General features: G+C 40.6%; 2 protein-coding genes across 11 annotated transcripts in view; one reads left to right on the top strand and one right to left on the bottom strand.

Moving 5' to 3' along the window:
• elp4 (elongator acetyltransferase complex subunit 4) overlaps positions 1-12753 on the top strand; it is a 45931-nt gene extending 33178 nt beyond the window's left edge. Inside the window, exon 10 of the mRNA XM_077590446.1 lies at positions 12411-12753. Coding sequence (XP_077446572.1) covers positions 12411-12530 — 120 coding nt within the window. The 3' untranslated portion in view covers positions 12531-12753. The remainder of the gene's footprint in view (positions 1-12410) is intronic.
• A 2447-nt stretch (positions 12754-15200) lies between these two features.
• pax6b (paired box 6b) overlaps positions 15201-25665 on the bottom strand; it is a 33869-nt gene continuing 23404 nt past the window's right edge. For all 10 annotated transcript variants that reach the window (XM_077624692.1, XM_077624732.1, XM_077624684.1 and 7 more), the window contains 8 exons: positions 25420-25635; positions 24344-24509; positions 21334-21492; positions 20431-20513; positions 20200-20350; positions 18430-18542; positions 18171-18312; positions 15201-16710 (listed from right to left, as the gene is read on the bottom strand). In XM_077624692.1, coding sequence (XP_077480818.1) covers positions 16625-16710; positions 18171-18312; positions 18430-18542; positions 20200-20350; positions 20431-20513; positions 21334-21492; positions 24344-24509; positions 25420-25635 — 1116 coding nt within the window. In that variant the 3' untranslated portion in view covers positions 15201-16624. The remainder of the gene's footprint in view (positions 16711-18170; positions 18313-18429; positions 18543-20199; positions 20351-20430; positions 20514-21333; positions 21493-24343; positions 24510-25419; positions 25636-25665) is intronic.

Below are 25665 nucleotides of genomic sequence, written 5' to 3'. Positions count from 1 at the left end.
AGACTTTACGAGTAAGTGGTGTCATTGTTTAAAATAACCAAGATGTGTTTGTTTTAGTTTACTTTGACTGTGAAATTCAACTAAAAAAATATTTCCTATTTCCTAAACTGCCACTTTTTGTATATAGTTGAAACAAAAAAACGGCCATGCCACATATCTTGATAAATGAAAACCACATAATCCATCTTATTGGTGCCAAAAGGCAAAATTTATGATGAAGAAATACCTTAACGTGCAATTTGTATTTTGTTATGGCGTGTAAAGATGTTTGTGAATGAGTAATTTGATCTCTAACCAATCTAATCAACTTGTCACATCTTGCTCACTGAACATGATTACTCCAAACACAAGCAGCAAGGATGTTTTTCTTGTTGTGGTTTGTTGTGTGAATGGCCCAGATCATTAAGTGACTGTGGGTGTGTACCATATAATATGCATATTTTCTGTGCATTCCATTCAGGCAAATATGTATGTTACACCTCTCAACTCACGCAAGCCTGTCGTTCTCAAGGTTCTTTGGACTTAATTCTTTTTTGTTAGTGTGAACTTTGGCACTTGTTCACACTCACAATCTCCATTTGGGGTGTGTGCATGAGTGTGTGACATACATTGTCAAAAAACACCAGTTTGAGTCCACTGTCATGCCGAGTCTATCTGTAAATCCTAGATATCGGAAAATAAAAGTCCCACTTTCTATATAGACCCAAATTCTCATGTTTTGTCAGTCCATCTTAACACCAGGAATTCTATCAATGCTCCCATAGCATGTCAATACTGTGCCCCCTTCTTGTGGTGTCACATTTGCCTGTCGTGCTTTCGCTCAATTAGCAGCAAGTCCCAATAAACCTTTCACTTCCATCTATCACCTTGTGTTGATTGAGCAAATGATGTGGAAACCTGGCACGTTCCTAGACGTCGTTTCAGAAAGTGAGGAATCTGCCCCTGGTCAGGTGAATCAGCCGGCATTGGTTGCATGTGTTATGCTGTGACAGCCTATCCGGAATGCTGCCACTCCCATGCACAGAGCAGCTGCACCTGTCAGCTGACTGCTCAGGTGGCCGAGCAGGATTAAGACGATTCTTTTTTCGTATCCCAAACCCTGGAATCTGAGTATACCTTCACTGTACACAAATACCATATGTTGATTTTAGGCTAGGAATATAAGCTCTTGAAAATACATGCGGAACTAACACATTATAAACTGATAAAATGGAGTGTACTTTAAATATCTGGTGTTTATCTACAGCAGTAGTGCCCACATTTGGGCCTCGCAAGAGCTAAAATACGGCTGACCTAAAATGTCTGCCAATGCGTGGTGTATATCACACTATGCAGTATTAATATATTACTTAATTGTTTATTGAGTACAGATGCATCTGATTTAGAAAGCATATTTAGAAGATATTGGTCTGTAGCCAGGAAAATATTTTTCAAAATCTCCTGACTGATGAAGGAAGTTCCCCGAGCTCACCACCCCATTTTCTTATTATCTCTCCATGAAAACCATTGTTTTAGACTCTGTAGGTTCCGACACAGGCTTATCAAGCATTGCAAAATGAAAAAGTGGGCCAGAGAGAGCGAGAGAGCATTTTGTCCCCCAGGTATGACCGAGCCAGTCATGCAGAAGGATTCCACATGGAGGAAGGTGGAAGAGGAGGGCGAGGAAGAAACTCTTGGCTTTCCCCCTTCCCCTAAAACACATCTGTCTTATTTCCCCACCACACAAACCTTTTGTGCCTCCTTCGCTCACATTCGTACATAGCTAACAGAGGTGCTGAAAAACATATTTCAAATGTTTGGGCTTCAAGAAACTTTAAAAAAAAGTATGTTCTGTTGTGCACATAGGTTTTGTAATTTGTCTTTTCTTTAGATTTTTTTAACTTGTCAAATTTTGGATGTCCTGAGCATTTTTTTACTGTAATTTTCCAGTCTAGTCCAGTGTCTTTATTTTATTTTGCGCTTAGAGTCATGTCATGGCTTTATGCATTAAAACAATTAAACATTGCCGCCTCCCTTACCACAACAATCATTTGCGGATGTGTCGGGTGAAATTTAGCAAAAAATTATCATTTTCTGAATCAGTTCACTACACTCGCTTTGTGCCTCTTTCTTTCGTTCTCTTCCTCCGCCGTGTCTTTGAGCGCCTCAAAAGAATTTACAGCCCCCCTGCATGTTCCTCTTTTTACCTCTTTTCTCTGTACTTTTTGTCCATCATTATTCAGCAGCACTTTTCTGTGCGTGCAAATGCTTTCTGAACAGCTTCCTTTCTTCCTTTTCAGGGCGGATGTCATTGTTGCCGCCTATGGGCTGGGTGTATTTATTTAGGGGTAATTGGTGTGTGGATGAGTGAGGTAATGAGGTGCATCCACACTTGGCTGCTCCCCTCTTTAGCTTAGCTGGGCTCCGGCTTGTGTTGCACAGTCTCCTCCACCCAAACCAAAGTAGCTCGTTCATACCCAGGTGGACAAACACAATTGGTTGGGGTATGCTTCAATCAAAATGCTGTGTGTGTATGGAGGGCGCCCAGTCGTTTGTTTGCTTGTGTTTTTCTTGTTGTTACCAATGCGTGTATATGAGGCTGTGTGTGTGCTCAATGAAGCTCAAGAAGACCTTTGCTTCTCCTAGCTCACTGCCAACCTCCAAAAGTGGCCCACACGTCCTGCAGAGTTACCTAATGATTTCACTTACACCTCCCGTATCTGTCTGGCCCTAGTCTGCAAGGATTTGATGCTTCAGCCCTTACATGCCATTTGCTGCCTCATATGCTGTAAAATTCAATTGCACAGAACCAACTGTAGCCAGTGTAAGCGGATGTCCCCTCTCTCTCTCTCTCTCGCTCTCTCTCGCTTCTCTTTCTACATTTGTAAATACAAACAGCTTTACCACCACTTCATCTCCAAGAAACGGGGAATTCAAGTTGTACTTAAAGGTGTTTGTGGGCTAATGTTACGCATCAGTTGTTGTGTTGTTATCAGGGTAATTGCGGCCGACCTTGCGTTCTTTGATGGACACACAATTACTGTATGTGACGCATAAGTGGACTCATTTTAGACCAGGATTTTGAGTTGCTAATGGCGCATTATTCAGCTTTTGGTCTGTCCCCAAAAGTGCAGGGCCAAATCAAACACGCCGCTCCAGGGTAATTGAGGCCCACTCTGCACCCCCTGCTGTGAGCACGGCAGAACTGTAATCCCCTGACCACTCTGATTTGGCCCCAATCTGGCAGGCCGCCCATTTCCCAGCAAAACGCAAAACTTGGGCCGACTGAGGAAGCAGATGACCAGGTTTGGAACATTTTCCAATTTAGTGTTTCAATCTTTTATCCCAGTTTCTATTCAATATAGGCTTTCATTAAAAGTTTAAAGCAAGTTCCCATGTATATTTTGAATTCCCCTACGAAAAATGGCGAGTAGGGGAGAGGAGGTCTCACAACGTTGTGCTATAGCCAGTAGAATGGAGAAAAATCTCTAGCTATAGTAGACTTATTGGCTAGTTGTATAGTTTTGGTAGAAGATTGAACTTGTTGACATCACACACACAAACATTTGTATAAAACTAGCGGTAGAATTCTGGTTTTGACTGAAATTTGTAACTTAGTTATTGAGCCTTTTTTGTAATTTAACCTCAACAAAAACTAGAACACTAACTATTGTATTATCCATGTAAACACAGAATTTGCTTTTCAAGAACTCGTTTCTTTAATATATTCTGTGGTGGTTTTTTGTTTTTGTATTTTTGTAAAAATCCAAACATTGTCAAAGATGAGGTGTCGTCTCTTATAGGGGTCCTTTTGAGAGGGTATTTAGCACTGCGTCTTTTCATTTATAATTTTAGCTTTCCTACTCTCCAGGCATGGCTCACTTTGTAATGGATTTAATAATGCATAGCAATTAACGCTCAGCCAGTGCTCTAGGTTACCAGCTGGCTTGTGCGTTTCAGGCTAAATAAAAATAATAACGATAAAAACACCAAAAAAGAACCCCCCCTCACTCCCGGTCCATTGAGAGGCTTGGGGTGATGGAGAAAATGGAAGGTGGTGAATTTTTTGACAGGGTGGCCGAGGTGATGTCTCATTCCCTCTGACACACTGAACACCCTAAAGGTGGCCAGGCCAACAGACTACCCAGGAAGCAACTCACCTAGTTGTGGCTAAAATTACACAATCACCTGCCCACAGGGAGTCTACAGAATATAAGAACAGAGGTGGTGGTACGAACAGCCAGGAAAGAGGACCAAAGAGCAAAAGAGAACTGATGTTTGACAATTGAGGACGCTTCTAATTATATAGTAGTTGTGTAGTGAGAGGGATATTCAGGGGCAACTTTCTACATTCTCGCCAAAACTAGTAGACGCCTTTATGTAGCTGCTGTAATCTTCCAGTTATCCTTAAAATGACCAAAGCATGGCTTTCTTGTACAGAAATGGAACATTTTATATCTTGGCAATGGCTATTTCTTCTAGGAAAAGTAGCACTGTTACTTTCCGATATGATGCTATGTAAACACTTCCAAATATGGGCATGCTGACACTGTTTGCCGTCCACTGGACCTTTTGCACTTGTGTGAACAGGCCTTTGTTTGCACTTAGTCACGTCTATTAACATTAATGCAAAATTGTCAGGTTCTTTTCACTTTACACAGTACAAAACATTTTGTTTGATGTCCTAAATCATGTTCATTATTAGTGGAGCCCTAAAGGGAATTAAAGTGTTCCCTGTATTACCGATAGCTACCCTGTACAACCCTCAAGAAATTTTTAATGAAATGTGTTCATTTCTCTTTTATTTTTTTGCACTTCACTGCATGTGTCAAATGTTTCACCGTGCTGGCACTTACCTTTAAGTTTTTTCGCGCTTATGTTTTGACATGCTTCTGATGTTGATGTAAATCTGTATAAGAGAGGAGACAGTGACTGGGTCAAATTTGGGTTTTCAGGAGTGCTTTAAAAGTTCAGTAGATTAGTGGAACAAAGCATTACACCCCCAGGCAACTCCAGGCTCGGTCCATAGCGAACATATCCACAACGAGACTGACGTGGCTGTTGTTTCAAAGTAGAGCAAGAAGAGGTGGTTGGTGGATGTGCATATTTTATTTTATTTTATTTTGTTTTTTTAATGCATGAAGTCTATTTCCAAGTGTAAATATGGGGACAAGTGTCACACATTGGTCCTAACTTTCACATGGAAGGTTGAATTTCCTTTTAAGACCCTGGAAAGTTTTTTTTTTAAATCAAAATAAAATAAACATCTAGTTTATTACTTCCTAAAATGAATATAATTGATGAAAATTCACACAACATAAAGTGCACATTGAATACAGAATGCCAGGCTAGCATTTCCCTGAACAACTAGTCTTTCCATTAGTCTCCAAAAAATAAAAGCCAGAGCATTACTATGGTTCTCTAGTCATGTAATATTGATGCATATGTCTGTGTTGGTTTGCGTAAACAATTATACACACCAATTGTACATAACCAGAACACACACCCAACATACCCATTTGCAGTTCAATTGTAAGCAAAGGATCCAAAACAACACATTTGCTGCATTCAACATTCAATTTATCTGCTTCAAAACAAATGTTACCTTCAAATCCACACATCATGATCACAATTTAGTTTATGAGAATAATTTGACCAAGCCAAAGGTCATTTAGAGCTTAGTGTAACAAACTGCACTTCTGCAGAGGAGTTGAGGCAGATTTTTTTTAAATCACTGAACAGGTTGGCAAATGTGTGTGTGTGGGGGGGTGGCAGCTTAAAGATAACCTGTTGTTGATTAGTCGTGATAAAAATCAGTTAAATGATCAGTTAAGGACCTAAGAAAAAATGATGTATGTAAAAATGCTCATTAGTTATGATTTTCTTTTTCATATGTTCTCCAAAAACGCATGAAAGTTTAATATATCCAAGACAATTGTGTAAGATAATTTGACGTCTTGTGAGAGACCGCATGCGTGAGTGTGTGTGTGTATGTTTGCGTGCATCCATGTCTGTTAAGTCTATACCAATGAATAAAGGGGGGTGGGTATAATCCATCACCAGTTGATAGTGCTCACAAAAAAGGAGCCTTTTTTGCTGAGAGGACAGCCCTTGTGTGGACAAAGACCACCATACTGGGGACTTCATAGGACCCAGCTGAAAAGGTGTTGCCCAGAGTAACCCCATTCACATTAACAGGCATGCTGGCCAAAGCCAGTCATTACTGCTGACTTGGACCAGCCGGGCCACACATAGACCAGCCTAGAGCCTCTAAGGCCATTCACTGCACATCAGGCGACAGGCATACAGCCTGAACTCTGCCACTGGGAAGCAGCTAGAATTGATATAATTCTATTGGAGGGCCCGTCTTGAGATGTTTTCTCAAAAGACAGGGGAAAAAAAGACTAGATGAGAATTTTCATAGATGTTATGGAAAATATAGATATAGCCATCCCCATTTGAAATTAACTCATTGCTTTATTCCAGTGATACTGCAATGTGGTTCAGATTGGCTGTGTTGCTGCTGCAGATTTAACTGTCATTTAAAAAGGCAGATGAGCTTCCATCCCCAAAAAATGATTTCCATATTTTATGCATAGGCGAGATGCAGCCCAGCGGCAGCCACCAGAGCTCCCCCTAGCCATACCAGTACAGTGTATACATGATTCAGACAAACAGTTTGGTGTACGGTGTTTGGTGTACATATTCCAGCGTTTCAGACAGATGTATTTGTAGATTTCTCTTTTTTCCTGTGCATTTTTAAGAAGGATTCTTGTTTGGCACCTCATTAACTGGATAATTTATTACAAATTGAATTGAATGGTTTTGTGTTGTTAATCGCTATCAATTTCATTTTTTTAAACAAAAGCTATCTAAATGTCATACATGCATGGTCACGTGTATATCAAAATATTCAGCAAATTACTTCATTATTGGTCTTGAAGTCCAAATGCCACAAAAAATGCAGGCTCAACCCTCGAAGGAACAACCAAACGTGTGGCCTCTTTTGGGCAAAAGCAGATTCTTATATCTGGACCTCTGTATGGCACTAGAAAACCTGCTCGTACCACGTGTCAGTGATGCTTTAACCTGAGGACTTCCATAGTTTGGGGGCTGAAATGTGCGTTGTAGGGCACAAGAGGTCCCCCAGATAGTGCTGTCATAACCCATGCAGCCGTTCTCTTTGCTATGGGCCTATGTGTAGTGAAGGCAGCACTTAGACATGTTTGTATTCTTCGCCCTCTATCCCGCTCTCTTTCTCCCTCGGCACCATGTCACCCTAGGGGTGGACTAGCACTCCCTGGCTGTGCCCAAGTCCATAACACCAACTAAACCCCCCTCTTGTAACCCATCAGTTCTCGGGTCAATGTGCCCTCGCCCCCCGCCGCCGTCAACCTACAACGCCCACAGTCCATACCGACACTGGCCTGCAAAGAGAAACAAAACAGATCTGAAAAGAAACCAAATGGCCCCACGCAGTGCTCCCTGTCAAAGGCCTTGACAGGCCCAAGGAGAGGCCCCCAGAGGACCTCAGTTGAAGATGATGACGACGGAGATAACAAGTCAAGTTGTTGAGTTACAGCGCACTTACACTTTGGCCCCTTGTTTGTCCATTTTCTTATTCAAAAATGCTGCAGAGCTAACTGATTACCATGCATGTCATGTTTACTAACATGGCACATGCTATCAAATGCTGTTTTACACCGTTCTTTGGAGCGTGAAGGGTAAGTGGTCGTCTAGCCACCTAGCCAAAAGAAAGGGAATAAGCATTCCATTAAAAAAATCAAATAAACATGACATATTTTCAGCCAGTCAATTTCCTGTTTGTCACTTAAAATGAAAATCAGTCATGTTATTAGTCTATTCACATTCTTTCAGTGTTTGGGAATATAATTACTCTTTAAAGGCTTACTCATCATTCTGAGAGTAGGATTAGACACAAAACAGAAGATTTTCTTTGCCTGTTTGTTGTATCTTGGATTATTTTGGATCAGGCAGCAGGTGATAAGATGAGGAGGTCGCCTTCAACCAACCAACCGTTTCTTAATTCATGCATGACACCGCTAGACAATTTGTACAATTGCAAAGGACTTATTTAAAATTGTCTCTTAGGCTAGATATATTAGGCACTGAGATTGCTCATTAATAAATGTGAGAATGATATTGAAGTTGTTATACAAGATGATTGAAGCATTAACACTCGATCAGCAGGTTATTCCTTGAGCAAAGCCAGGGATCATGTTGCACTCTTTGTGATAGCCAAAAAAAGGAAGGGCGAGCTCCTTGGTAGCCTTTGTTTGCTCCAGGTGGGCTAGAATTACCCAAGAGACGGGATTTAAACTTTCGGTATTTTTCTGTCAGGGGAGCGGAAGTCTTCTGTGGAACAGCTGGTGTAAATAGGATGATGCTTTGCTCGTCAAATTGAAAAGCACATCACCTCATTATGAAGGGGTTTTGCTGGGTTAAAGTTAACACTTGTTCCTATACATCCAGCAAATGATTTTCCCACACAATGGGGTGTAATTTTATCGCTGTGAGGGATTATGGACTAGGAGGTGATTTTGTCAGCAGATGGAACAGCAACTCTGGGAAAGTTTCACTAATGTCAACTGTGAAATGCTGTACTATGCAGGTTCTGCTTTATAAAAGTAGTTTGCTAGCCGGATTACCACCTAATTGCTTTACCGTCATTTCATTCCAGCTTTAAAAACGTATTCCTGTAACGCTATTTCTGAATTTCGCTCACTTGATATCAGCAAAATATCCGGGCACAATTATAAAAGAGCTTATATAGTGAGCAAATGGCGGCTACAATGGTTGCACTAAGTAGGTATTAATGGTAAATATCGTGTCACTTTCATGAGCATGATCCAGTCCCTGATAATCTGTTTTGAACAGCCAGACCAGTCGTCATGTGTTCCCTGCGAGGTGTTGGGTTTCCCATAGTTTTAAGCTGTACAGTGACATGGGCCATTTGAAAGTCTAGCTAAAACACTATGGAATAAATGACTCGTTAAAAATTAGCACCTAATACTGCGGTCATTAGCAAGCCGTTACCATTGTTGGAATGCCTTTGATGCTGCTGTTTTGTGTCGCTGGTTCTTTGTTAAGCTCCTGCTGAAAAATGTCTCTTTAAGTCTTGAAACATATTTTATTGACATTGTAAAGTGCTGATATTTATAAACGGGACTAAAAAACAAACGACTGTCATTTTATGTGCTTTCTGAAGATTTGACCAATGATTTAATCCCAGCAAGCGTTAACCGCCATATGTGGAGTTGAACAATAACATGGAGCATGTAACGCCATATTCTTTTAAGAAGTGGGTCTTTGGGGTGATAGGTAAGCCGAATGGAATTGCCCATTGTGGGGTGATATTAGTAACCCTCTTAGGCAAAGCCAGTCTGTGGGCTGGCCCCGAGGGCTCATTTCGAGTGCTTAGTGCTCGTTTGGAGCTTTGTCACCTCTCCGCCTGTCGCCAGCGTGCCCTCCCGAGCCCTCTGGCCGTGGAGCGGAGCTGAGCCGAGCCACAGACCCTTGCCGCCGCCCGGGAGAAAGCTATGACATCACAACACACATACTTTTATATGGCCGTAGCCACACAAACACAGTGGCGTACGTCGATATTGACGTCACTCTTCCGCAACACAGCCAATAGTCTAATTTCCCGCCATCTACTTTTATCCAGCACCCCCCCCCCCCATTCCCTGCCTCACTGTTGACTTTTACCCTGGGCTTCCAACTTCATGAAGGTTGCTAGGCAGCTGGGAAAGACTTCTCTCACACATAAACCCCACCATGCCTCTGAGGGTTTTCCGGATGTCCTTGTTTACACCGTGGAGTGTGCAGGTCATTGGGAAACAGACTTAGAGCCTTCCATACTTTGGGCAATAAGTTCTCAGATATTTGCACTTGGCCTATAACCTCTGTAGAGTTAAGTATATTTAAAACTTACTTGGAAAAAATTACGTTATTACGGCCAATCTGTTTGCGTTCTCCTTGTTATTTGGTGATGGACATCAGTTTTCCCTTGAATGTGTTGAGCCGATTGATTGACTTTGTCTGCTCCTCCCTCCAACTTTGATGTTACCATTGATTGTTCTCATGTGCCCCTGAACTCAGAGGTTAGAGGAGCTGAGCTGAACTTGTGGATTGCTTTGACCTTCGCTCTGCACATGCTCAGTGTGTCCACACAGCCCAGAGCCAAACAGACACAGCCAAGCCAATGCTTTGGGTGCGTGACAGCCAGACAACGGTGTGATCTCGCTCTTTTTTTAACTCACCCTCTGAGGATGATGTATATGTGATTGATTTTCCTCCATCCCCAGCTCAGTAGCCTGTTTCCGCTGCAGTGCACTAAGCAGGACTGAGTCCAGGCTTGATCAATGCATTGTTTTTCTTTTTCAATTACACTTGACTGAGCCAACGACACGAAAGGTTACGCAGGTGAAGTTTGGCAGGGATGGAAGCAGAGCGTCTGGAGGCCCCCGCAAGTCCAACATGTGAGTTTGTGTGTGGAGAAAGAGCAGATCTTGGTGTGAGTTGAAATACTCAATCCGTTCTCTGGTAGTTTCCGGTGCCAGAAATGTTTTAGGTGTACCATTTTAAAGGATTTGAGGCTTATTCAAGTAAGCAATTTATATTGTAGGACAGGCCCAGCATTTGCAAATAATGCACAATAAACCGGTTTTTGCAAAGAAGGCACAATCGATTGGTCAAATCCTAATTGACAATTGGAATCGATAGGTGGCTGTGTTTTCATCTTCCATATGACCAGAAATTCAACGAAGTATCCAATACATTAATGTCAAGGGCGCAGATACATCCGTCCTCCTGACGACCTTAACATGTCAAACGTATCTAATGTCATTCCAACCAACAGGAATCTCCCATCCTTCCCATGTAACCTTACCTAACCAACATTTAAATTATAGGTCCTTCAGTGTCTCAGTATTCACCCGCCCTAGATAATCTTCTGTGCCACATTAAGACCTCTCCTCTTGTTTCATCTCACAAAGGCCTTGAGCTCACAGAAAGGAGACCTCTTGAGTTCAATACCACATGGATCTGTCGGCCACAGTAGCATGAGGAACATGTCTACCGTGCCCGACCTGAACATTTCCTGTTTGAACATTTTGTCCAATTTGGCCTCTATCACTGCATAAACAGGACACCGCGAAAGACGGAAGCAGTCTACCCTAAAGGGGTAAAAAGTGTTGCGTACTACAGAATAGTCTCTCAGTAATGACGAAGTTAAAGCCCGTACCAAAACACCTACTCATTAGGAAAAAGATAAGTATCTGGGGGAGTGGTAGGGCTCTCCTAGAGCTACATGTCTGGAGGGGTAAGGATACAGTGGGCAGAGAAGCCTTACAGGAATGAGCTGGGGGATAGTCTGGGGGGAGGAGGTGAGATACAGCCTTTGACCAGGAGGTTTCAGATGTCTTAGCAGATTCTTTCAGGGGCAAATTACAGGCTTTAGCTCCTCTTGTACCCACAATGCCTTTATTCTGATACCTCCAGAGGTGCTCAAGCAACACTCTGCCGACATTGTCCTGAGCACACTCGACTCTAGGGACACTTCACCGCCTCTCCCGCTCTAAGAGCCTCTTCAAAACTTTGTTCATTGGCCGACCATAGGCGGCTCTTCCGGCAAACCCTGGAGGGAGCAGCGTAGCCCCGCTTAAGCTTTCTAACAGTTAGCGTGTTGGTCTTAGGAGGCTTTGCACGAGTGGCCCTCATTAACCTCTTACCGTCTTTGTGCTTTGAGTTGGCACAGGGCTGCTCCACAGATAAGCTTTTCTATAAAGTAAGTAACTCAGCTAAAAGACTTGGCTGGTCATTTGTATGAGAGACACAATCCGCTCATGTACACTTTTCCTGGGTATTACTGCGTAGAATTCAGTGTACATTTATGAGACAACAGTATATGCGCTTATGAAAAGTTTGACATTTTTTATTCCTGGCAATTCCTGTTTCACACACACGCACAGAAATATTTTTAAGTTTGAGTTTAATTGAAGTGTTTTTCTTTCTATTTACCAAACCGTCAATAATTAGCATTGTGAATGAGTCCTTAAGAAACGGAACCTCCTACTAGCTGTTCCAGGACAGTAAAAGTTAAAGAACCCCTGCCATACACAGCCCATTGTGGCGGCCCTCTCTCTCTTTCACAAACACACACACCGCTTCCCTTAGACGTAACAGACCTAAAGCTCTGTGAAGCATTTAGCAACACGCTAGCAGGTTTACCCCACGCTGCCAGCACTGTGCAGCGTGCTGAAGCATCTAATGCAATTTCAACGCAACACGGCTCTGTGAATAAACATCACTGAAGGGTACATGGACTGTACGTCGATCCACTTTTTTTTGCCAGCTGAGCTAATAATCTCCCCCTCATATCCCCCCCGCCCTCACTCTCATTTGTGTAGCGACTGCATTTGCCTCCAGACTTGTCTGAGACGGTGAGTCGTGTGAGCAGGGGGGAAGTGGCAGGAGCAGCCGTGGCGGCTTCGGCCTGTGGCTCTGGCAACAAGCACCTGGATTTCTAGAGCTGGAGTGGCGAGCGGCACCTGGAATGCCACATCAACCCGCTTGTTCACCCGCCCACAAAATGCCATCCCGCTCTAAATGCCCGCTGCCAAGCCGTTTGGGATCTGCCAATTGTCCCAGCCAGCCAGGGGCACCACAGTAACCTCCACTCAAATGGACACGTTTTATATCATCTCATATTTTTGGACTTGGTTCATTAACAATAAAAGCCAACAACATTTACACGGTATTGTGCTTCCTTTTTTATGGACAAACACTTTGTTAAAAAAATAGAATGGCCTTAAATAGCAAACAAGCAAAACAAAAATCCTTTTTCATTACATCTCACCTCAAAACATTGAGATTATGTTTTGCTCCATCTTGCTTGCCTTTTTACAAGATGGCCAATGGGCCGATGTGTCTTTCTTGAATTGGAATTTACCACCTTTCTGTTTGTGAATAATGTGGCTTCTAACTTCCTTGTGTTATTCCAATGTTAGTCTCATACAATATTAAAAAAAAGAAAACTAAAATCCCCATTGTACTCGTGATAATATTTTGGGGTTATCAAATAATGGATCATAACAATTAATCTTTATTACAAATAAGATGTCATTTGTTTCTCATACGTTTTTCACAGACTACTTTTTTTACATCATATTTATGGTTACAGTACTACAACTTTATTCTCATAGACTGAAGGTTTTCAATATTCATTTTTTTTTAACGTGAATTTTATAGTTTTCTAAAATGCACTGTAATCTCCCAATATTAACATTTATTATTAATAGCTGTAACATTTTCTTCATGAAATACAACTTTTTATTTTAACCATTGAAATTTTATCTGACTTTGGTGTGTGTGTGTGTGTGTGTATATATGTATGTATATATATATATATATATATATATATATATATATATATATATATATATATATATATATATAAAATTTTCCAAATCAATGCATTTTTTGTTACTACCTGGGAAAAAAAACATCAAGTTTTTTCAAAATAATTTAGTATATCGTTGGCATGAACGGTATAAATATCTTCTGTATATTTATTGTACGCAATTAGAATATTAAGGGTGCAAAGGAAAAAATTGAAACTGCCAGAATTTATATAGTAGGAAGTCATCAATTGAAAATCTTGACAATGGCTACAGGAGCACTTACTGCTTTGTCCTGTGCCATAAAGCTTCTTTTTTAAATTGATTTTCATAGGTTAAAACTCAAATTAAACACGAAAAGCCACGCTCATATAGTTGGTGTCACATGACGTGGCGGTAGTAATGATTGGCTAAATTGTGGCGAGCCAAGTGTTCGATAAATGCAAAATCAAATAATGAAACCTCTTTTTAGTCGTGTTCTTAAAGTTTGCTAATTCACGTCTCATACTCTTTCTCTAGTCTGAATTTTCAAGTAAGAGCAGTCTTTTTTATACATGCTAACTCTTAAGAATTACTTTTTTAAAAAACTTATATGAAATACCTCATTTTATTCTCTTTTCTAATGTTATTGCTTTAATCTTATAAAACCAAAATCAAAGTTAATGTATCAGGTAATCAAAACACTTCAGTCCATCTTTAAAGGAAATGGCTAATCAAAAAAGAACACAACTTTTTTGGGTTCCTTTGTAATTAGATAAAACATATTTACTCATAAAATGGAACATACAATTTCCATAATAGTTCTAGTGAATTGGATTACCTATTTGCATAAATGTATTCATGCACATGACTATTTGTAGAAATTTCCCTGCTGTTTGACCGTGAACTCTGTCCATCTTTTTGACACAATCTCACTCGGTAACCCTGTCACGTCAAGCGAAGCAAAATAAGTCCCAGCTACTGCTTTCCCACTTGCACTCTTTCTTTTTCCCGTCATCATTGTTCCTCCGCCGCGTTGTCTTCTAGACAGCGAATCACCTTGACCTTTTCCCTCATTGTGTGTTGTGATTGGTCGCACCTCACATCAAGACCCGTTTGTTATCCGTTACAGCTTTTTTTGTGTGGTGCACATTGGAAGTGTCACACTGGCATTTGTCCGTTTTACACCCAGCACTCAAGTGGTGGCAAGTAACAAAGTACACATAATTTGGTAGTGCATTTTTTCAATGGTTCTGGTATCTGCATGTATTATTTAGATGCCTTTTTTAGTTTCAGTCCCTAAATTTGGGAACCGACATTTTGTCACAGTATGCTCATTACTTTTTTAACCTTAGCAGACAACAACACAACATTTAGAAAAAGAAGCAGGTAACGGTGAAGAAGTCAACTGGAACAAATTTGTAGAAGCAAAATATTCAACATCCCAAAACTTAGCCCAGAGAATTGTTTAATGTCGGCCACAAGAATAATTTATGGCAAAATGTTTTCTTGTGCCTGCCTAAAGTAGAACATCAGCTTCTGCCATTCAAAATTCTTCCGTCCAATCGGAAAAAGCATAAGTGTAGTTTTTCAGTTATCATGATCCGATTGAAATTTTTGTTCTTAATGTTGCCCAATGTTTTGGAAATGCATTACCCTAAGAAAACCCACACTGGGAGACAGAGAACATTAAAACTCCACCCAAGATTCAAAACCCAAACCTGAAAACTTTGAGGCACACATTCTTTCTCTTCTCTGCCATGTTTTAATGTGTCACAAATACTGGGATGTGCGGTTTAAAATAAAAACATCTTAAAAAAATGTTTTCAGACACAATTTTACTGTACAAAATGTTTTATAGTTTTCACAAAATACATTTAGAAAGCTCCATTTTAAATAAAATTAAATTGAAATATTTAAAGAGACAGCGTGTCGACGTTTTTATCTCCATTTGCCCAGACGTAAACCCCGTATGTGTGTCCATGTTCTACATACACACCGACATAAAAATAAAATAGAACAAAAAAGAGCATGACAGATGATGGAGAAAAAAAAAAAAAGCATAAAACAAACCCTCCCATGGTCTTCAATTATAAATAAGAACTGCAGGGCTCCGCCGCAGTCGTACAAACTCGAAGCCGATGTCGTCAAACCCAAGACGTGTTTACAAAATGTTGCAACACAAGACTAATATCTTTAAAAAATAAAAATAAAACATTGTGTACTAGATGAAATACAAAGGCTTTGGTCTGTTTTACAATCAACAATGATTAAATCTGATATGTACTTGTAAACAACTGCCAAACACTTAAGTTTAAAACTCTGTCAAGCAATGTTTAATCATAATTATAAGAATTAAATATTTCTAGTTGCACACATTTTTTTGACCATAGGACACTATAATACAACTATAGCTAAGAGACAAATTGTACCTGACCCCTAAAGAAATGTATTTTTGATGCATGGAACATTTATAGAATATTCTTGGTGGGGGTTGGAGAGGGCGTTATAAAATGAAATCAACTTTTATTGGAGATTTATTTTCTCTTTCTCTCTTGCTCTCTCTCACTCTCTCTCGCTCTCTCTCGAGGGAAGACAAGTACTTTACATTTGGACAAGAAACAAAAGAAATTAGAGCAAAGACGCAGTCTACCATTTACAGACTACAGGCTTCCACGTTGCTCCTCGCGGGTTTGTGGCTGAGGTCCCAGTCGGATTGCTTTTGATAGCCATCCTGTGCGTGCGTGCGTGCTTGGGTGTGCGTGTGCGTGTGAGTGTTGGACTGCAGCCTCTTCCTCGTGGGAACAATAAATAGTTTTTCCAAGAGTCTTCCCTCCATTCATGATATGCAACAGCGTCCATGCACAGAGCGTTTGGATATACATAAGCACATTAAAAAGATAGTCATGGCAGAGTGTCGACAACATGGTTTCCTAGCAGTCCATCTATCAGCACTTGATCGTTCATATTCACATACAAATGGCCATTTACTAATACACCAGAAAGAAAAATAGGAAACAATGACTGGAAATAGTAAAAAAAAAAAAAAACTGTTGTTCCATAAAAAGGTAACACCGGCGGCCACTTATCCAGAGGTCCATTTGTCTTTTTTTTTTTTAAATCCGGTCCTCGTTTGAATGCGCCTTGTGCCATTAGTCCTCCTCTTGTGTGTGTTTGTGTCGTGTGTATATAAGGAGGTCCACGTCGGAGTCCGTGTTGCTCACAAAGTGAAGTAGCTCTTCTCTCTACTGTAGTCTAGACCAGTACTGAGACATGTCAGGCTCGCTCCCTGGGACTTGCACTGGGACAGACACTCCAGGAGAGATGAGTCCTACAAATCAAGAAACACAAGAGTCAGTTTTCAATGATTCAAACAATACCCCATAAAATAGTAAATCATCCTGATTATTTTAGACGAGATGACAACAAACATGCATCAATATTCACCTAATTAAATTGATTTTTTGGGGGGAAATGTCGTAGAAGGTCTTAGCCATGTTGGGAACACACTTTGGCCCACAATATTTCAAGTACCACAAATAATGATTATTTTTTAGAAATCGGAATTATTTCCAAAACTATTATTTTATTGGTTTGAATTTGAGTGGTAAAAGTACAAAATATTCTGAATGAGTTCAACATGTTGATGTGTAAAGTAATATAGTCAAGAGTTGGAATGATGAAAATAATATATTATAAATTTACATTTTAAGAAAAAAACTGCTGGGCATTTCATTTAAATGAACAACTAATACCATAAAAGAAAATCTCATGTCCAAAATTCAGTCGTGCCAAAAATCAGATGGGAATTGCACATAACAGTTAATTTAGCTAAATTAGCCTCACTGCATCCATACATATAACGACTTTTTTCCTCATACTAATACTGCAACTTCAATCTCATAATATTACTTGATGTTCTCGTACCCATATTACGACTTTAATCTCATAATATCAATACTTTGTTCTCCTAGTAATTTTACGTACGACATTATTTTCGTAGCCCTATTTTTGCCGTTTTTGTTTGGCTTTTTCACCGTGTTGTACATTGCAGACTAAGCTTTCTACAAGTGCGAATGTCATTGTGAAGATCAGTGTTAATGTACTTAACATGAATTTTCGCCCAAAAGATTGGTTAAATATGAAAACCCAAAGGACAGTCGGGCCCTACCACTTAAATCCCAACAACCTAAGCTGTAGATGATCCCTACCACTTCCTTTTCGATTCAGTAATAAGATTATTTGGAATACTTTTCACCGTAAGCTTTCTAGACAAGGACATATTATTAAGATTAACAAATCCCTTTTATTGACCTTCTATGGTGTAATCTGACATTGCACCATAACCGTTTATCTCTATGTAATTTCCTGGTAACCAGTCTGGAATGTACACTGCCGTTGGTCCAAAGTCAGCTAGAGCTTGCGGAACAGGTGAACGTTCCCCGTAAAAGATTGTGTGTGCGCTGGCATTTAAATAGCGACTACAAGTGCAGATGAATCACGTTAATTAGCAATTTAGCACAGAGGAAATGTGCTTCTGCACCATTAAGCGCTCATGACTAGAAGTGTATATATACGACATATATATATACGGCCACGTTTGGCGGCCCCCCTTAATGGACCGGAACTAAACTATGGGCTCCATCCAGAAGCAATTGAAATACACATGATGTAGTAGCGCCTAATTAGGAAAGGTGGCAGATGACTGGCACTCCGCCACGACGACCGCTTCATTTTTTTTCCCACCCCCGTTCCCGAGAATGCTGGGTAAACAATGAACTGTCTGCCTACCTGTTGAGGTGGCACCAGAAGCAGTCATTGATTGGCTGTTCATATGTGCCTGCATATGCGGGGGCGTGTATGTTTCGTAGCTGCGCCCGTTCACAGGCGGACTGGTAGGCAGCATGCAGGAATAGGAGGAGGTCTGGCTGGGCTACAAGTAGACGGAAGGGGGAAAATGCGGACATTAGCTCAGCGGTCGAGTCCGATGCCATTGGATTGTCCGGCCCGTGAGCGTGCGGTAGAGCGAGGAACGTTGAGCTGTACTTACTTGCATAGGAAGGTTGTTAGCCATGGTGAAGCTGGGCATGGGGGGCAGTGCGCTGTAGGTGTTGCCGAGGGCTGAGTCAGCTCGACCCAACATGGAGCCCGAAGTAAACGAAACTGGAAGCACAGGAGAAGAAGATATGAATACTGGAGAGGAAAGACTTATTTTTTTGCATTAGCTCAATCAAAGCCAGCCCAAGTACGTTGAAGTATTTAGTAAAAGAAGAAAAAAAATGTCTCTTATTGACACCCTTTGAGGTAAGAGATGGCCAGTGCAATTTATATGGGAGGGTTTGGCTCGAGATCAATAAGTGATATGTTTAACATAGATAGAAAGCTTTTATTATATATGTTTTAGTAATTTTGAGTAACGCCCACAGATACTAGTGTATTTGGTTGCACCACCACAAATTTGACTTGATTGAATGAAAATGTGTCATTCAAGAAGCAAAATAGCGCCGTATAAAATTGTAATATAATGAAATATTTCGCTGTTAAAATCAAAACTTTTCATGAATCTAGTGCAAATTTTTGTGAGTAAAGCCTTTTTAAACATGATTTATATGAGAAGTGTTTTCCTCGAAAAACTACTTATCCATCAATTTGTTGCGCATATGTTATATTATAATGAGGCAATTTTACAGTGATACAGCTGTCGAACCGAGTGATGTGGTTCATAATGCAAATGAGTTCTGCATCCTTGATTCTTATGCTCGCCTCCAATCTGATGAATGAAAACACATTGAGTCCGGGCTCCATTTTTTTAAAAACCACATCCACAAAGTCTCTTTACAATTTCATGGAGTATCAGTATTACAGCCCCGATACGTGAACTCTCAGTTGTTGTTTTTCATCATAATGAATTTGATGAAAATGGTGGTTAGATAAACCCTTAAAAAAATGGCAACTTTACAAGAAAAGGTACAACGTGATTCATTATTAATTGAAACAATTAAGATTTGCAGACTCAGCTTAAACACTGAATGAAAAACAACATGGAAGACATCCATTGTCATTTGTGTGGTTAACCTCGACTCCTCATTTTGTCATAGTTATTGTAGCAATACATTTGATCAAGTATAAATATGCTTTAAGAACTCAGGGTTTATCTAGATTTTTTTGTTTTTCTTCTATTTTAGAAGAATAGTGGACCCTTGTTATTATTGGTACAACAGTGATTTTTTTTTTATTCATTTAGTGTAAATGACCTTCTTTAGAAAGATGGTTGTTGAAAGAATCTACATATCCAAATCAGGAATGTCTTGATAATGTGATCCCTATAATTGCCAAATAGTCGATTGATATGGTAGATTTTGCACACAGGTTATCTACGCTTGATATCTTTCTTAATGCAACCTACAAGCGGGACTCGAACCCGGGCCTCCGCAATAGGAGCATGAGGCTCAAGCTACTGAGCTTCCACCCAGGTACTCTTAGAACAATAATAACTGACAAAACAATAGGTTGTACCATGTAGATGACTTGTATAACAAGAATTGTAAACAATTTCTCTATATTTTTCCTTCTACGCTTAAAAAGTAAATGTTATTTGCATTCATTTTGGGTATAACTCATGTAGGATGCAGATCATTACACTGCCATCATTAAAATGGTTTTTTTTTTTCATTTATTAATTAACGATGGCTCTCACACGTAACGAACACTCAAGAATGATGAAAACGACAGATTTGTGCAAGATGCTCCTTCAACGCAGTCATTAAATTTCCGAGCGTGTGTTTTATGGCATTTACGTTTGGAGGGGTTTGAGCCTTACCAGGCGTGGTGGGCTGTGGAATGGCCTGGTACACGCTGGTGCTGAAGCTGCTGCTGATGGGAATGTGACTGGAGGAGTTGCTGGCCTGTCGACGCTGGTTGCGAAGCTTCTCCTCCCGCCTCCATTTGGCTCTCCTATTGGAGAACCACACCTGCCGAGCACAGGGGCATCTTAGTAAACACGGCATCTTCAAATAGACCCAGAGATGGAAAAAAACAAGCGGGCGCTCACTTGTATTCTGGCTTCCGGGAGGTCGATTTTAGCCGCTAGTCTCTCACGTGCAAACACGTCTGGATAATGAGTTCTTTCAAATTCTGCAATGTAGATCATGGATATTAGTACATATGCGCATCATGATGTTTTCTGGAGACCATTGCAGAAATATTAGTTTTGAAGTCATAGTTTTGTCTCAAATTAATTGACAACATAATGACCAGAATTAGGTATATTTTAATTGTATTTAAGGCTGAGGTTTAATATAACATCTGCCTTTAATCTTTCAGGATTTATTTTTTTAGGTTGCATTTTTAACGTTTGTGTGCAAAATACTAATTTAATTGTATTGTTTTTTTCTGTATCACAGTGCTAATGTTGAAACTGTGTATTACAGTTGATTGCATTTTTTTTTAGATTGTTTTATAGTCTTTCTACTAAAATACTGTATTTTCATGTTGCTCATGGTGATGGTGCTTGGAGAGCAAATATATTATCTAGAGATGCTACTTAGTGCTAATGAAATAAATAAATTAAGGACCACTGGTTGAGGGCATATATTTAGCAAGAATTTAAAAAATAAAATAACATGCAAAAATCTATCCACTGTTTTAAGTCCCTTTTTTGTTTCAAAAACTATATACAAAAAAATGTGACGTGTGTATTTGAGGATACATTGTTTTACACACCATGACCACTCTAATAAAATTTACAAGAATCTGTCATTAAAAAGATAATTCTAAATTTTGATTGTCACTGTCAGAAATTTCTGTTCATCTTCATTATTGTAGTGGTTTAGTTTAAATGGCATATTACTGAGGGCTGTATTTTACATTTTCCTCATGTCTGCCAAAATAATATCAACATCAGTCCTCAATGATGTGCAATCATTTCCATTGTTGCAAAATGCTGTGTGCGCACCTTTCTCCAACGCCTCAATTTGCTCCTGCGTGAAGGAGGTGCGGTTTCTCTGCAGCTTCCTTTTGAGCTGCAGACGCATCTGAGTCTCTTCAGAGTCCTCGCCGTTAGAGCTGATGGAATTTGTGTTTTCTCCTACGCCGTCTTGCGGTTGGCAGCCATCTGTATGGGAGAGAGCAGGAAAGCATCGTATTTTGAGGGGCTGTCAAAAAAGAGGAATAAAAAAACGAAATGCTGATGGTTGGTTCAATTGGCCCTGCTATTTGTTTGGTTTTTTTGCCAAAAAATATTTCCAAATGGCTGAAGGCATCTCACATCATCGTCTTGCCCTTTGAGTCATACTACAGTGGAATGTCTGAAAATGCTCAATTCTGAGGTGAAAATCATACAAGACTTCAGTTCAAAGATCACAAAATCTTTTGTTTATTTTTTTCTCTATTTTGGCAACAATAAGCCCAAAAGAGTCGCTGGCTTCAATTGTTGAGATAGGAAGAAAAACATATTAGATTTAATAAAGGATGTTGAGTTACAAATTAAGGCATGCATTTTATTACACACTTTAACCTATTTTACTCTTGCAAATAGTGGTCATTCGAATCTGATGCATGAGATCCCATGCAGATACCACTTTTCATTATTCAGGTTTTTTTAAGCGGATTCTTTCCAAATGGCAACGAATCGTAAGTGGATTGACATGTACGAGTGGACGGTGTCAAATCTTCCCAATTCACTGTATTGTTTATAAAATATTGTGGGAACAAGAACTGGGGGAGGGGGGGTCAAACTTAACTCTGCCACAATGCTGCATATTGCCAAAAGCTTAAAGAGAAATGTGTCAAGATGTGGCTGGCCTCTTTTCAGAGGCATGTTTTTTTAAAAACCCAAACTCACCAGCACACACACACACACACACACAAACCTTCCCCCTACCCACAGGCTCAATGGTGGCTCCCATATGGGCGTCGGTGTATCCATTGAGGTGACCACCAACTTTATTTTGAATAGCAAAGGAGGCTTTTCAGGCCCATACAAAGGCCGGAGGAGTAAAGGGAAACCATTAAACTGTGGATACTGCAGGGACGAGCAGCCTGGGTCCACGGTGGGTGTAAAATATGTGCGGTTCGAGGGGGTGGGATGACAAAAGGATCCTCTCCCACTGGAGCTGCGCAGGCCGCAGTCTTTTTGCCATTGTGTCCGAGCGGAGAGCTTTGAGTCCAGTGTGTTAACCCTTATCCACTAGCATCATTAATCACGTCCACGCCACTCAGGATTTCTGTCCTCAATTGGAAACAAATGAGTGAGGAGAGAGCATGCAAGCCCCCGCCCTACACACAGCCCTCTAAACAACTCCAAAATAAGGCCAATCTATTCACCACCACGAGGACGGCAAGACACCCCCACCCTAAAAAAAAGGGGCTTATCGACTAATGTCTGTCAACCTGTTGGACGTCATTATCACGTCGAGAAAGCGATGGGGCAAATGTTCGCATCATCTGATACAGCCAAATATTGTCTGAGGATAATCCAGTAAAAAAAGTGCTGCTATTATCCGACGCTCCTAGATGGGATTTGTTTTCTCTGCTCCCAAGTAAAACGTTGGGAAACAAACGCATTCTTTAGTATCGCGACGTCTCAACCAGTGAGGCGGAAAAGCAGCAGCAACACCAAAAGAAAAGGGGGAAAAAAAGATAGAGAAGCAATTGCGGCACCTTTCAGCCGCTGAGGCCGGATCAAAACACTCTTGAGAAAGCGCTTAAAAGTGAAAAGAAAGTGAGAGACTAAATCCGAGAGACGGGATTTATAGACATGAAAGACTACGTTGCGCTCAATTTATGTGCACTGAAAATGTCACTTGTAGGCCGCCATCTCTTTTCACTTATTATTATAAATTGTTAATTGTATTATAATTATCAATGATAAGAATATTTTTTGATGTATTGATATTTGGCAAATTTCGTTGTAATCTAACAATCCTATTAATACTAACAATTTTAATTGTGAGTTTAAATAGTTTTGCTTTTCACAACAGCAACTGTTTTAGTTGCACATAATTCTGTTACATTAATACCATTAATGAAATTGCAATTATTATTATTCGTAGCAGATGGATATTATTAATAGTTTAATCTATCATTACAACGCATATTTTCCTCTTCAATGCCTCCTGTTAAAGTGAGAATGTTCGGCTGAAGGGCAGTTAAGAAACAAAGTAGGTGCATGAGACGGCGTTTCATAATTCAACAATTATTCATGACGTCATGTTTATTATTTATTTATTTTTTTTGAATGTTTGCTATTGGCAATTGACAAGACCTTTTGCTCGAAGGCCTTTTTCCAAGGCCCCAGTAAATCATGCTAGAAACATATAGATTCCTGTTTAAATTATTATTATACTAAAATCCATTGAGTTTTTCTCCCAACGAGCTACAAATTCCTATTTTTCATCATCTTATATCCCCTCACATACGCGTATTAAAAATGTACTAATGATCATCATGATAATGAATGGGAGTTAATGTGATCCTTTCCGCGTTAATGCTCGTTAATAGCCCCCACCACGTGTCCAAATGACGCTCAAACAATTAAGCAAATGATTATTTGCCGCGTCTGACTTGCGTTCCGACTAAATCTATAAGAGCTATTTATTTGCTTTGCATTTGGAAGGCCGAGGCCGTGGGCCTTGCCTTCTTTTGCGCCTCGTGCAAAGAGAAAAAGAACGAGAGGGAGAAGAAAAGATGAAAAGACAAAGGCCCCCGCTAATGAGCAATTACACGTTGCATGGAGGAGTTTTTTTTTCCCATCAGCCATCATTGCGTGTGGACGGAAACATTCCTTCGTGCACGCACACCTCCCCGCTTGGCACGCACGTTCACGCCGGGGACAGTGGAGGCATTGAGGCCTAATTGTTTGGAACGTGCAAGGGCAAGCCGGGCAAAAATGGAAGAAGGAAAAAAAAAAAAAAGGTGTACACTAGGGAAGGTGAGAAAGGTGTTCTCAGATGATCGGGGCTCACCTTGATTGGGCTGGCCCGGCACTGATGTTCCGGGGTACCAGCCGGGCCGGGTCCCCCAACTTCCTGTCTGACCGTTGAGCATCCTCAGCTTGTCATACATGCCATCTGCGCCCATCTGTTGCTTCTCACTCGCCAGGTTGCGGAGGACTCGGTTAATCGAGGACACCTGAAGGGACCCCAACAAAGCGTGGGTGAGTGGACTAGTTGGTTACCATTGGCAGCGATAGACGTCCAATCCTTGCTGACCGGGAGGGGCCAGCGTGGATTGGACGTCTTCGCCACCAATGGCTCAGAAGCGTGGGAATTCGCTTTGAGACTTCAAATAAATTAGACGTCTATCGCCGTCAATGGCAATGCATTTGGAGAATTCGTTTTCTGTAAATAAATTGGACGTCTGTCACCGTCGATGGCAGTGAAATTTGAACATTCACTTTGAGACCAAGTAAATTGGAGATCTATCCCCCTCAATGACACTAAATTTGGAGCATTCACTTTGAGACTTTAAATAAACTGGACATGTATCGCCGTCAATGGCACTGAAATTTGAAAATTTGCTTTGAGACTTCAAATAAATTGGATGTTTGTCGCCGTCAATAACAATTAAATTTGAACATTTGCTATGAAACCGAGTAAATTGGATATCTATCGCCCTCAATGACACTAAATTTGGAGCATTCGCTTTGAGCCTTCAAAAAAATTGGATGTCTAATGGCACTGAAATTTGAACATTCACTTTGAGATCTGAAATAAATGAAACGTCCATTACGTCAATGACACTGAAATTTGAACATTCACATTGAAACTTCAAATAAATTGAAAGTCTGACAAAAATTCGGAGCATTCACTTTGAGACTTGAGCTTCAAAATAAATTGGACGTCAATCGCCGTCAATGGCACTGAAAAGTCAACATTCCCTTTGAGACTTCAAATATATTGAATATCCACCACCTTTAATGTCACTCAGTTTGGAGCATTCGCTTTGAGCCCGAACACTTGATAAAAATTGGACGTCCATCGCCGTCAAGACCGGGTCAGCGAGTTAATTGGCTAATTGCGACGTGCTCGCGTGTACTCACACTGGGTATGTTGTCGTTGGTGCAGATGCCCTCCGATAAAAGCCGGTCCCGTATCTCCCAGGCGAAGATGGACGGACACTCCCGCTTGTACTGCGCGATCTTGGCGACCACCTCCGGCGTGGCGACCCTGGGCTTGCTGCCTCCGATGGCCCGCGGTCTTATGGAGCCCGTCTCATAGTATCGACCCAGGATCTTGCTGACGCAGCCGTTGGACACCTGGATGGAGATCAAAAGACACAATTGACA

The sequence above is a fragment of the Stigmatopora argus genome, chromosome 2 (assembly GCF_051989625.1).
Source record: "Stigmatopora argus isolate UIUO_Sarg chromosome 2, RoL_Sarg_1.0, whole genome shotgun sequence".
Lineage (NCBI taxonomy): Eukaryota > Metazoa > Chordata > Actinopteri > Syngnathiformes > Syngnathidae > Stigmatopora > Stigmatopora argus.
This window is presented reverse-complemented; position numbering and strand designations above follow the sequence as displayed.